The sequence below is a fragment of the Notolabrus celidotus genome, chromosome 10, assembly GCF_009762535.1.
Source record: "Notolabrus celidotus isolate fNotCel1 chromosome 10, fNotCel1.pri, whole genome shotgun sequence".
Lineage (NCBI taxonomy): Eukaryota > Metazoa > Chordata > Actinopteri > Labriformes > Labridae > Notolabrus > Notolabrus celidotus.
Window position 1 is genome coordinate 30524479 of NC_048281.1, and position 13424 is coordinate 30537902.

Below are 13424 nucleotides of genomic sequence, written 5' to 3' on the forward strand. Positions count from 1 at the left end.
CAAACACCTAATCCTGATCCTAACCCCTCTCAGCTATTTTTGTTGCCTGAACCTAACCAAGCGTCAAACATTTACACAACTCTATCACTTATTTAAGAAAAGGCCGTCTAGCAGAGAAGGACAGAGAACGGATCTTCGGGGGTGTATTGTGCAACTGTATGAAAAAGAAACTTATATGTGAGACCTGGGACAGAGAGGAGCCTGCAAACCGAGTTTCCTCCGGTGGGTTATAGAACAGTATCCAGCACAATAAATGAAAAATGGACAAATTTAGAAGGTCTCACTGGTCCTGAAAACGGAAATTACAAGATTTCAAAACCTGGAAACTGATTTAGGCACGTCTAGGCAAGGCAAGGCAAGTTTATTTATAAAGCACCATTCATACAAAGAGCAATGCAGAGTGCTTTACAGAGTTAAAAACAAAAACCAGAACAGTAACAATCAACAAAAGACATACAGCAAACACTCCAAACATTTACATTTTATATGCGGCCAGTTATGTTTGATCGACTCTCTCTCTCTCTCTCTCTCTCTCTCTCTCTCTCTCTCTCTCTCTGTACTTATGTAACTTAATGTACATATTAAATAGTGTTGGGTCTTGTTATTTATTTAAATTAGGAGGGATTATTCTAAATAATCAGCCCCCTTCTCTGCTCTGAAGTACGTAACTTGCAGAGTCTTACTGTCCCGCCGGACACAGAATCACAACTGGTCTTGTCCTAACCAAAATGAACCCTTTAATCATTCATCTCAGAACTTCTTCCTTCTTCTTCTTCTGTCGTATGTCCTTAGACCTTCAGCTCTGTTGCAGCAAGCCAGTCCAGTGTATCATTGTCAAGGTCAATTAACCCACGATCACCATTCGGGGGCCGGTGTTTAGGGCAGCTGGTCATCACGTGTTCCACAGTCTGTGATGGATCCCCACATTCACAATGGGCACTATCTGCGAGACCCCACTTCTGCATTGATGCAGCAAAACGTCCCACACCTGTCCTCAGGCGGTTGAGGGTTGTCCACTCCTTACGGGGGAGGTGCTGGCCAGGAACGTCTGTGGGGCCGTGGATGTAGTGGTGTAGCCTGGATGGTTCTGCTGCCTACCACTCGTCCCTCCATCTTGCCTTCACCCAGGAGGCCTTGGAGGTGTCGGCTGGTGTTGTGCGGAGCAGTTCCTGGGCCTGAGCGACAAAGGGGCGCTGGGACTTTAGGCGTGTCTGCTGTGGTGTCTCCATGACAAACTTGTGGAGGAGGTGGGATTCACTCAGCTGTGCTTTCCGAGCAAGGACAGGTAGATGGTTTGTTGGGGTGGCTTGTAGGCATGTGGGGATCCATCACTCACACATTGAATCTTTTCTGTGTCGAGTCGCAGCCCGAAGCTGGCTCAGACCTCTTGACACCCCTGCAGGGTGCCCGTATGCCCAACATTGAATTGTAGATCCAATATCAGGTTCATTCCATAACGCCATACCTTGTCAGAAAATATCCAATTTAAAATATGACATTAAACGAACATGAGCATGAAAACATAAAATATTTTAAAATCTAAGATAGAGAAAGAAAGAATGTAAAATTAGTTACAAAACTTAGTTAAAACTCAGTTTGTTAAGAGAAATTAAAAGTTTGTAGTTACAGAAATAAAAACTAAGGTTTTAAAAATGGGTTTGCATCCATTATTGAGCAGTGTAAGCAGTTAAAAAGAGAGACGTTTCTAGTCTGGACTTAAAAGTGGTCAGAGTTGGGGCTTGCCTAATACTCTTCGGGAGATAATTCCAGGTCTGTGCTGCATAATAACATAATGCTGCGTCTACAGATTGAAAGTTAAGCCTCAATATTAAAGCTGGGGTTGGTAATCAGATTTAGATACACTTTTTGTCATACTGGTTAAAATGATCTTTATGTCCTGATGGTAATCAATACATAATGTGTTCCTAAAAAAGAGTGAAAAAACCTGCTATCTACAGCCGGAGTAAACCTGGGAAAACACCAACCAATCACCGTTTTTTGGCTCCCCAAATTTTAAACCAATCAAATCCCGCCCAGCCGTTCTGCCCTCCTCCTCCTGCGCGTACATTTCCCCGGCGTGCACTCCTCCGAGTCCCCGTCTCCTGCCTCTACTTCCCCTGACTCTATTTACTGCCCCTTTCGCTCGTCCTCGGGCCTGTCCCCTCTGACCTGATGAGGTGCTTTGCTCAGGACTGTAGTCCGGATCAGAGTCTAAAAAGCTCTCACCAACAAGCGGAATAATCAATGACATTCAGTAAGTCCTACAGAAAATATATATTTATTGTAGCGTCCGTCCGGACGCTGTAGTGATGACGAGCCGATTCGTGAACACGTTGAGTTTTAATAACCGGTCACTGTCGGCCGTGATCACGCCAACCAACAAAACAACAATCAATGTTTGAATGAATGAAAAACTTCTCCTCTTGTCTCTCCTCTCTTCCACTCACACACTCTACATCTCTCCTGATGCCTTCACTGACCGTCAACACTGTAGGAATTAAGAGCATCTACACTGAACACGTTTAACAAACAGTAGAGTTGTTACAGTATTATATATGTGTTATAACTTTTCTCCTGATATCGTGTCACCAGTACAACTGGATAATGCTAGCATGACAGTTGTGAATACTAACAGCAGCCATGTTTGTTTGTGTTTTTAACTTTCGCTATGATAATCTTTTGGTGAGGACCGGTTTTGAATCAGTCACGATCATATGGTGGAGAATCAGCGGCGCTCGTGCATGTGAGCGGGGGGGCGTCGTTTTGGAGGAGCTCTGAGGGAGGAGGGGAGGGGTTAGACGGAGTCATGAGGAAAAGCTACATTCAAATTCATGCTGGTTTTCCGAAACTACCAACCCCAGCTTTAACAGGAAACTCATCGAATGAAATCACAAGGAGCATTGATGACTGTGCCGTGTCCTAACAAATGTCTTAAGACTTGTTTGCATCATCGCCAATCAATTCTGCACTGCTGGGCTATTAGAATTGTTTATCCCCCATATTTTTGCATTCCTGCATATTCTGTTATCTTCAAATCATTATGCTGTTTTAAATTTACTTGAGGTGCACTTTCCATATTGATGCTTCCAGTGAAAATCAATAAAAAAGTATATTTATTCGCTGGTAAAGATAATCACACATCCTCCTCCATTTGTAATCTCCCCATGTACATTTTTCTTATGTCCATGTAAGTAAAGAGATATAATTTAAAAAGGGAAAACTGAAGCTGACGAGGGAGTGCAAACAATTCAAGTCAAGTTTGAGTTCAAACAAACAACCAGTGTGAAAAAGGCCTTATAGTTTCCGACAGGTGGCTTGGATATTAGAGCAACAGGAGTCCAAAGCAAATGCCTCAGAGAAACGATTCTTTGATGTGGAAGCAGAGGCTCAAACTGGCAAGTGGGAGATTCTGGTTTGCTTTCTGTTCGGTTATACAACAAAAGAGAGAGAGAGTATTTTAAGATGCTGCCTTCCTTCCTCCGTCTCTTTGGACAGCTTTTGCTTTTTGGCACAAGAGCACAGGGATACAGACCCTCCTCTCTGCTCTGCTCTGCTCTGCTCACTGGGCAGTTTGTATAATGTTCTCATTGATTTCAGCCTTGGCATCTCGGATGACACCTCCATGTTTGCCCGGGTGAAGAAGGATCTACCTCATTTATCCATATAGCTCACAATATGGTGAGGATGTGTGTGTAGATGATTGTATGTGTGTGTGTAAGGGGAAAAGACACATTAAGAGAAGTATCAGCATATTTTTTGAGTGCGTATCCATGTGTACACTCACTGTACGCATGTCTGCTTTCATGCATGTGATAAGCGTGCTAAGACAGCAGATGTCTTTTTCAGGACAAAGAGTCGGGCTTCACAGAGCTGCAGAGAACAACACGAGCAGGGAGAAAACAAACGAAAACCCTCATAAGTCAACTTCTCTCCTCCAGAAAGCAGACAAGTAGGACATGCAGACAAAAGACACATTGATATTGGCAGTGACACACGGGTGGCAGCTGTACACATCATGTCATTCAGCGGTGGCTGCTGTGAAAGGGGACTTTGTCAGACAAATCGAGGCTGCTGATGTTCTTTCATCCAGAGGGGGGAAATGCTGTGTAAAATAATGCAGGTTGGGTTGTTGTCCTTGAAATACTAATGCAACTGAAGCTGAAAATTTCACTCCAGGTTTTGTAAAGATTTTGAAAATTTTAAAAATTGTCAAACAAGCTTTTGAATAAAAGAAAAACGATTGTGGTTCAGTCAGGATGAAAGAGGTTATTGTGTTTCTTTCTATTAAACAGTGTGAGTGTGAGTACTTAAAGTGCTGTGGTGGTTTTACCAGGCCACAATGAGGAGTTTTAAACCAGTCTCAACTCAATACTGTTGCCTCTCTTTGACCTACAAAAGCAAAGCAGAACAAAGGCTCACACACTGACTGTATCCAGAGTCATTCCTCATACCTGCTCCTGAATCAGACTAAGTGAATTATGGCAAACACAAGCTGAAAGACTCACATTTCCACAGCCAAGTTTCACATGGGAACCTTAACCGGAGGAGGATGTTTCTTTACAGAATGTGTGCACGTACATACAGGGCAGGATCAGCAAGGAAGTCACAGCACTGACTGAAGGACAGTGAAGAGCACAGTGCCAACCTTGGAGTATGACTTGAATTTCTAGCTTCTTCAGTGTTGTCATATGTCCATTTTATTGAAGCTCCTATGAGGAGTTTTCAACTGGTAAGGAAACAGACTGAAATAAATACCAATGCCCCAGTGACAGCAACAGCACAGAAAGCTCCTATACAGACACTTTAATGCCTGGAACCACAACTGGAAATTGCAGAAAACTGCCAAAACAGTCTTTGTTTACATTTTCAAAACCACAGAGTCATTAGGATTGCTATATTTGACTCATAAATTAAAGAAGGGTGAGATTCTTTATCAGAAAGCACCACTCACATGAACAGGACAAGGTCAGTGCAGAGATAAAAAGTAATGCTTTGTCCACATGAGGCACAAGTTCCTCACAGGGGCTTGTTTCTATTAAGCTGCAGAGACAACTGTCTGTGAACTGCATCCACAGACAGTGGTTGCTGGAAGTGATTTCCACTACAGAGCCATGACTGTTTTTTTTTTTAAATATACATTTTTGGCATTTTTGTCCTTATTTGATAGGACAGCAGAAGAGAGACAGGATATGTGGGGAATAGAGAGCGGGGGAAGACATGCAGGAAATGGTCGACCAGCCGGGAATCGAACCAGCGACCCCTGCGATGAGGACTGTAGCCTCTGTAAGTGGGGCGCTTAGACCGCTAGGCCACCAGCGCCCCAGAGCCACAACTGTTTTTAATGCAGTGGCACCTCAGGGCCCTGAAGCGCTGATTTTGGGCCTTGTACAGAGATTTCTCCAGATTCTGTGAATGTTTTAATGATACTATGTGCAGTTGATGATCAAATCCCTGAATCCTTGACAGTTTTACTTTGTGGATTATCATTCTGAACTTGGTGAACTGCTTGTGCAGTCTCTTACAGAGTGAGCTTTACCCATCTTTACCTCTGAGAGACTCAGCCTCTTTGGAATACCCTTTTTATACCCGGTCATGTTACTAACCTGTTGCAGATGAATCACTCAAGGTGTTTCTTTTTTTGTATTAAATAGGTTTAAAGAAGTTTCTGCCTATTAAAAGGAAGTTTTTCCTCGCCACTGTAACTAGCTAAATACTGCGATGTGCTATGCTCATGATGGATTAAGGTGGGGTCAGACTGAGTCTTACCCTGTCTTGGTGTTGGGTCTCTGTTCATAATTTGACATAGAGTGGTCTGGACCTCCTATGTTTGTAAAAGCGTCTTGAGATAACATTTGTTGTGATTTGGCGCTATACAAATAAAGATTGATTGATTAATATTATAAGCTTTTATTATAATATATAAGCTGCAGCGACAAACTGCATCAACACAGTGGTTGCTGGAAGTGATTTCAAACCCATGCAGTGATTTCCACTACAGAGCCATGATTGTTTTTAATGCAGTGCCGCATGAGGGCCCTGAAGATCATGGCCTTCCAGTGCTGATTTTGGGCCTTGTACAGAGATTTCTACAGATTCTGTGAATGATTTAATGATATTATGTACAATTGATGATGAAATCCCTGAATCCTTGAGTTTTACATGGTGGATTATCATTCTGAACTTGGTGAACTGCTTGTGCAGTCTATTACAGAGTGAACTTTACCCATCTTTACCTCTGAGAGACTCAGCCTCTTTGGAATACCCTTTTTATACCCGGTCATGTTACTAACCTGTTGCAAATTAACCACTCTAGTAGGAATTCCAGTTGCTCTTCTAGGTGCATTTTTTTCTTTTTTTGCCTTACATAACTCTTTCAGTGTTTTGGTATCCCTGTCCCAACTGATTTGAGACATGTTGTTGGCATCACATTCAAAATGAGCCTATATTTTTCATGTTCACATTTTCAGTTTCAATATTTGACATGTTGTCTTTGATCTATTATCTATTAAATAGACTTTAGACTTCAGACTTTATTGTCCCCTTGGGGAAATTCTTTTTCACAGCACCTTCTGCGTCTCCACAGAGACAGACATTCACGGAACATACACTGCAAGCTCAACAAACTATCAACAAAGGCATCAACACTGAAACAAACAAAGTCGTATCATTCAGGGAGGCCTGTCGTTTAGGGCCGCTATAACAGCAGGGATCAGGCTTTTGCCACGGAGAGCCCTTCTACACCTCGGTGCCCTGTGTCTGCGCCCCTGAGGGGAGTGGGATGAGGTAGGTGTTTAGTGGATGTGTGATGTCTTGTTCTATTGAGGTTGCGATGCGTTTGATGGCCCTGTGGTTTAAGTCTGTGAGGTTTGGTGTGGGGGAGACCGATTATTTTAGAGGCTGTGGTGGTTATGCAGGTGTGTGGCCTTGTTTTTAACAGATAGCATGTTGTAGGATGGCAGTACAGGAGGATGAATTGAATCATGGGGGGGCAACATAGAGTCCTTTCAGTTTGCGGATGGCTGACAGTCTTTGATGGCTCCTTTTTTGAATGTCAAATATAGGGTTTAAAGGTGACATATCACGCTTTTTTCATCAATATATATTGGTCTAAGAGGTCCCCGAAACATGTCTTTAAAGTTTATGCTAAAAAAAACACTTTGAAATCAGATTTTGGTCTGCCTGAAAAGCCCTCTTCTTCAGTCCTCCTCAGAACACTCTGTTTTCTCTCTGACCACGCCCCCTCAGGAAGTGGATGTGCCTCGGCTGTCCAGCAGGTTGATCTAACGTTTACATGTTGGCTGAATATACACGGCTGCTCAGAGATCGCGTTACATCAACCCTCTGAATCTGATCCAGAATCTGATCCTGACGGAGAGGCGCCTGTAGCAGGACCTTTCTGAAGGATTGGTCACAGATTTAGTGTTTCTTGTTGTTTTATTTATCAGTATGTCGAGGTGTGTCTTGGTGCACAGCTACGAACATGTAGCTATGTGGCTATGCTAATTAGCGCTAGCACTCATCCATGACAAATAAAAATCATCCACTAGATCTTCAAATCTGCAGACGTGGGGAGTAAAACCAACCTCTGCCAGAAAGGCAGCGGGACCTTTTCTGAAGGATTGGTCACAGATTTAGTGTTTCTTGTTGTTTTATTTGTCAGTATGTCGACATGTGTCTTGGTACACAGCTACAGCTACGACATGTAGCTATGTAGCTATGCTAACTAGCGCTAGCACTTATCCATGATAAATAAAAATCATCCACTTGATCTTCAAATCTGCAGACGTGGGGAGTAAAACCGACCTTTGTGTTTATTAAGACAGCCTACAACTAGCATGCCTCCCTCCTAAGCTCCTTGTCAGCACACATTTGTGCAGGTAATGAAAAACGGGGGAGGGATTCAGTATTATTCTATACATGGGCTGAACAAGCTCCGAGCTCTGACTCCGTGACAGACCGGATATTGTTGTGACGTAACAAAAACATGGAAGTCTGAAACGGCTCGTTTTAGACACATTTACAGAAAGGTGGAGAAATCAGAACAGGGGCAGAATGGATTTTTTTCATTCTCAGGGGGTTTGTAGACATGCCAGGAACACATATTTCAGGTAAAGAACCATTAAAAAGTCAATTTTGCATGATATGTCACCTTTAAAGTATTTGCAAACTATCACATTTTACAACATTTTAAACCCAACTTCTTTAGACTTGGGGTTGTATTTTCATATTGCCCTGGCTGCAGCTGAAACCAATGATTGCACGGACAATGGAAAATTGATCTCATAGCATGAGGTTTTCTTTGGAAAAATGGTCACAATCACAGAGGTACACGAGATTTGTACTTAATGGGGTAAAACATGCAAAACCAAAACTATGGTCCTTCATATTCCAACAGCAACAGTAGATTTAGTCACCACAGATATCACTGCTTTTGTATTGAACTAGTGTACAATGTCTGTTACTGTGCTTGACCCTCTAGTCCCCTTCACTGGATTAAAAGAAACATCAGCATTAACAAAAGAGACACTTAAGTTGGTTATAATGTGAGAAAACATTGACAACCTAAATATAAGATATGTTGCACTTTCAATTATGTAACTTGTCCCCTGAAACTGCTGTTCTTTACTAAGTGACATATAGCTGTGTAGATTACACAGTCCCACAGAGAGTTGGCGGCTTGTCATCCAAACATGATGCAACCTACAGCAACCATGTGCCCCCGAGCTAACACTCCCAGCTACAACAACAACAACAACCACACATTACACCCACAGGCAGAGCAGGACACAGAGAAATGCAACTGTCAGAGAGCCTACACTTCATTATGCATATCTTCTGCAACATGGAGGATAATTAAAAAAAACCCAGATACATCCACAGTGTGCTCATTTGTACCTCAGCATGCATCCTCCTCCGGTTGGACAGGTAAACTACTGTGGAAATAAATGTTCTTATCTTTAATTTTTTTTCTATAACACAGCAGTGCTTAAGCCACGTTGCTGATGCAGAGTGAATGTGTATTTCTGCCTTTAGATAACAGCAGCTTTGGATGGTTAGAAGAATGAGTGTGCAGCTCATAAAGTAACACTGACAGATATTTCAACTAGCCTGACAGAAAAATCAAAGGAGAGATTACAGCTGACCGGGGTTTATTGACATCTGATGTTCTTAAAATGAAATGAGGAAGCCCCACAGCAGTGAGTATATGCTGCAGAAATGTCAATGAAACAAATTAAGAAGGGGCTCAGAATCCTCTCTTTCAACCTTCCATAAACAGCATCAGCGCTCAAGGTTGTTTGGAGCTGAAAACCAACAAACTCAGTGTGTAATCTTGATGCAATTTGCAGCTGAATTTTGTGACAAACTTACATAAAGAAGAAAAGCACCTCACCACAGGGAGGGCAGCTGCATGTTAAGAAGTTATATTTATGCCAAGACTGTCATCTACACAAAGAACAAAGTTGCAACATAAAAATATATAACATTAAATTCTAATGTGCACAAACTGAGTGTCTTGCATCTTGTCTTCGGTTGTAAGCTTGCAAAGTGGACCTAGCGCTTTAAAATTCTGTTAAAAGTTAAGTGAAGGGATAACAGAGGAAAGTTTTCTGGGACTGAGATAAAAGCAGCAGACAACAAAGAGAGGGACGGCTCTCCTGCTGCTTTGTTACCCTTAAAGTTAATTGTCAAAACAAAACAGTCTTTGTAGCATCAGAAAACATGTCTGGTTTAAAATTTAATCAAAGCAGGGTTACAAAATATGATCGTCTGTCGGGGTTTCTGCAATCTTTTTTCCATGAGATATCTGTGACAAAATGTTCCCCCAGCAGCTAATCAGATGATGTTTACACCCACCAGGAGTCTTGAAGTTGAGATCTGTGTCTGAGTTTTTCTTTATCAGGATCTGACACGCAGGCAAACACCCCCGCACACAAACATAAGCTGGCACTGACCAAACTCATATTGACCTCTTTCTGACTCCAATCAGATCCCTTAGAAAACTCAAGCTTTTATTCCAAACTTAAAGACCTCCATGATTCTTCTTCTTTCCTGATATCAGACCAGAGGGAGTGATAGATACAGTGTGCCAATATCAAGTATAGCAGCACAACCTCTCAAATTTGATTTAACTTTTCTACAACAGCTGAAGAAGCAGCAGACGCACTTGAATCTCAACAGACAGGGAAGCAGGTGCATAAGTGTGCCTACCTGTATCAGCGACATGTTGCTGAGGTCCAGTCTGAACAGGAAGTTTCTGGAGAGAGAAGAAAGAAATGTGTGAGTGTCTGCAGAACATCACCACCCAGGAAAAATACTTAAATGATGCAAAATAGGTGTTAGGGCTGTTGCATAATATTGATATTGTGCTAAAAATAAGCAAAGGTAATGCTGTGCAACTAACTGGTACATGGATGGTTGAAAACAAAGGGTTTGTAATCTCTGTAATGATGATCGTGTTTTCCAGTACTGGAAAACTGGTCAACTGTTTTCCAGGTTTTCCAGGTTTTCCAGGACGCGTGGGAACCCTGAGATGACTGTGAGGTACTCTACCCGCACCCAAATAAAGTTTCCTCACTAGCTTCAGAGTTTTTTGAGAGACAGGTTGTTTGCAGATTAAGTGTAGTGCAGAATCACTAGCAGTATCATGTCACTCCACCCCACATTTGATCCACAGCGTTGTTTTTTCCCTCCAAGTCTTCCATAAATATTGCGTCTATTTCAAAATATTGGATTCTTTTTAACCAAGATAATCTTGGGGAGTAAATCTGATATTGGGACAACCCTAACAGGAGTCAGAAGAGAGACTCTCCAGCTGTTTAAAACTTCAAGTAAAGACTTTTTTGTTTTTTTAAGTTATATTTTTGGCCTTTTTGCCTTTATTTTACAGGACAGCTGAAGAGAGACAGGAAATGTGGGGAGTAGAGAGTAGGGGAATTGAACCGGCGACCCCTGTGACAAGGACTGTAGCCTCTGTACGTGGGATGCTTAGACCGCTACGCCACCAGCGCCCCAAGCAAAGACTATTAAAGGTTACTATGTGTGTCTTTTTAAGTTCTATGTAAGTTTGATTTGGGTGGCATCTAGCTCATGTCTTTAAACCAGGCAAAAGTTGTTTCTAATATTACCTCACAAGAGCGTGAGACACGCACACACATTAACACACACAGGCTTTATTACGGTACAACATATTTCTCCCGAGTTCCCCCCCTCTCTGCCAAATCCAAAGCTTGACTCAGTCCAACGAGGCCTCAGCAGAGCACTTAAGAAGCATCATTATCCGTAAACCACACAGTCAGAGTGAGTCAGAGAGGCTATCACGTTCTCAGTAATGTGCTCCGCAGGGTGAAAAGCTGAGTGGATTTACAGTTTCTTACCTGGCACCCACAATAAGCTCATTCCTAGTCAGGTCAAGGGTGAGCTGGGAATAGTCTCTCACGCCGGGGTGGGAGAAGGAGGAGATCCACGGACTGAGAGCTGAGAGGAAGAAAGAAAGAAAGAAAGGAGGAGGTTAGAGGAAGCTTAATCGTGTCAAAGTTCAGGGGATAAAAGTAGGGACATTCACACGTCGGACACATGAAACACAGTTAAGCTTACTAAAGGACATTAATGTGTCCTGCATTTGGTGTTTTATGGCTGACTGTAGGCATGTTTTTATGAGGATAATGTCATGATTTGTTGAAATGCAGTTTGAATCATTTCTTCAGAGGAACATAAACATCAGCTGAGGTTTTAAAATGTATCTTTGCATAATGTTCACTATATGTGGATTATGTACGGTTGACACTGTCCCTTTAAGAAAATGTAACAGGATGTTCCTTTTTAACCATTTTTGGACATTTCCCACACCAAACAGAGAATCAGCAGTTAAATAAAAAACCTGATCAAGGATGAGAAAAATGACTGTAGCTGCAGCTGTAGTGTCTAAACCTGCTGTGACCAGAGCAGGAAAACCTTCCCCTGCTGCGACCGTGCTTCCTGCAGAGCAGGACAAAGCTGTCCACACCGCATCAGACACAACAATCCTGATACAACCTGACACTTGAAAAAACACTCTCCATCCGGTGCATGAAGCTTAAACCTCGACGCTGTTTGAATCAAGGCTTTTACAAATCCAAATTTCAAAGCAGCAGAGTAGAGGGGCCGCCTGGTGGGGCTTTTAATGTCACTTTGAAAGTACAGGAAAAGAGCATTTTCTCCAGTCTGGAGTGTCTGGAGTGTTTAAAAGCGGAAGCCTTTAAATGGATTTCACCTTGTGGGAGGTTCGTGCAGCATAAAAGGATTTACCATATTTCACGCTGTACACAGTATGACAACAGCTCGTGGAAGTTTGGATTTCCTTAACCAATTTGAAAAGCTGTGTTAAAGAGTTGTACGGTTCCTCCTCAAAGGAGTGTCCAGTTGCTTTGAAAGGATTGCTTTGAAAGAGAACAATAACTTCACAGTGTAAAAAGTTTAACTGCAGCAAAGCACAAACAGGAGGAATCACATGTGGTATCTACTTTTTAGTTTTGTTGTACTTGACTCTTCTTTTTTTCTGATGTTGTCAATTTTGTTGTCTCCTGTTTGATATTTAATTTCTTGTTGTCTTTGTTATAGACCCCAGGAGTACGGTGGCCCTGAAGTGCAAATCACAACTGCATATCAGAAAACACTACAGCAAATCAGAAAACACAACGGCAAATCAAAAAACACAACATCACCAGAAGAAGTAGGTACACTCAGTCCAATCAGCGACGAGTCATGTCCCCGGAGGGTACCTTCTTCTTCCAGTATGGTTAATGAAGTTGTGTTTTTTGATTTTTCGTTGTGTTTTTTGATTTGCCGTTGTGTTTTCTGATTTGCCGTTGTGTTTTTTGATTTGCCGTTGTGTTTTCTGATTTGCCGTTGTGTTTTCTGATTTGCTGTTGTGATTTGCACTTCAGGGCCACCGTACTGGAGGAATAGATGTTACCGTGGTCATATTTATTGATATGGTTTATTTAATAGGGACAATGCAAATGGCTACATAGTACAACTGCTGCTTGAAGTTGCACCCTGTCTTGAAGTTGGGTCTCTGTTCATAATTTGACATAGAGTGGTCTAGACCTCCTATGTTTGTAAAAGCGTCTTGAGATAACATTTGTTGTGATTTGGCGCTATACAAATAAAGATTGATTGATTGATTGATTGTTACAAACAGCTGTAGTAACTGAAAAGAAGGCTTCAAGATTACAAAAAAATAACATGCATACTATAAAAACTGTAGTAATATAAAAAGAAAACCAGAAGATGATTATTTACATAATTTCTCAGGTCCTGGTTAACCCTTAAAGACCTAGACCATTGTTGGGGGGCACCAGACTCTCCTGAATGTATTTACAGTGGGCACAAAAGGTGCTTCAACAAAGTATTTAGTAAAGGGTCTGAATACTTATGCACATGCG

The 13424-nt window shown here is 41.9% G+C and overlaps 1 protein-coding gene across 6 annotated transcripts in view; it reads right to left on the reverse strand.

Annotated features, from left to right (window-relative positions):
* The window catches only part of sema5ba (sema domain, seven thrombospondin repeats (type 1 and type 1-like), transmembrane domain (TM) and short cytoplasmic domain, (semaphorin) 5Ba), a 288051-nt gene that overhangs the window by 125923 nt on the left and 148704 nt on the right, over positions 1–13424 (reverse strand). For all 6 annotated transcript variants that reach the window (XM_034694411.1, XM_034694409.1, XM_034694410.1 and 3 more), the window contains 2 exons: positions 11376–11475; positions 10210–10255 (listed from right to left, as the gene is read on the reverse strand). In XM_034694411.1, the coding sequence (XP_034550302.1) occupies positions 10210–10255; positions 11376–11475 (146 nt within the window). The remainder of the gene's footprint in view (positions 1–10209; positions 10256–11375; positions 11476–13424) is intronic.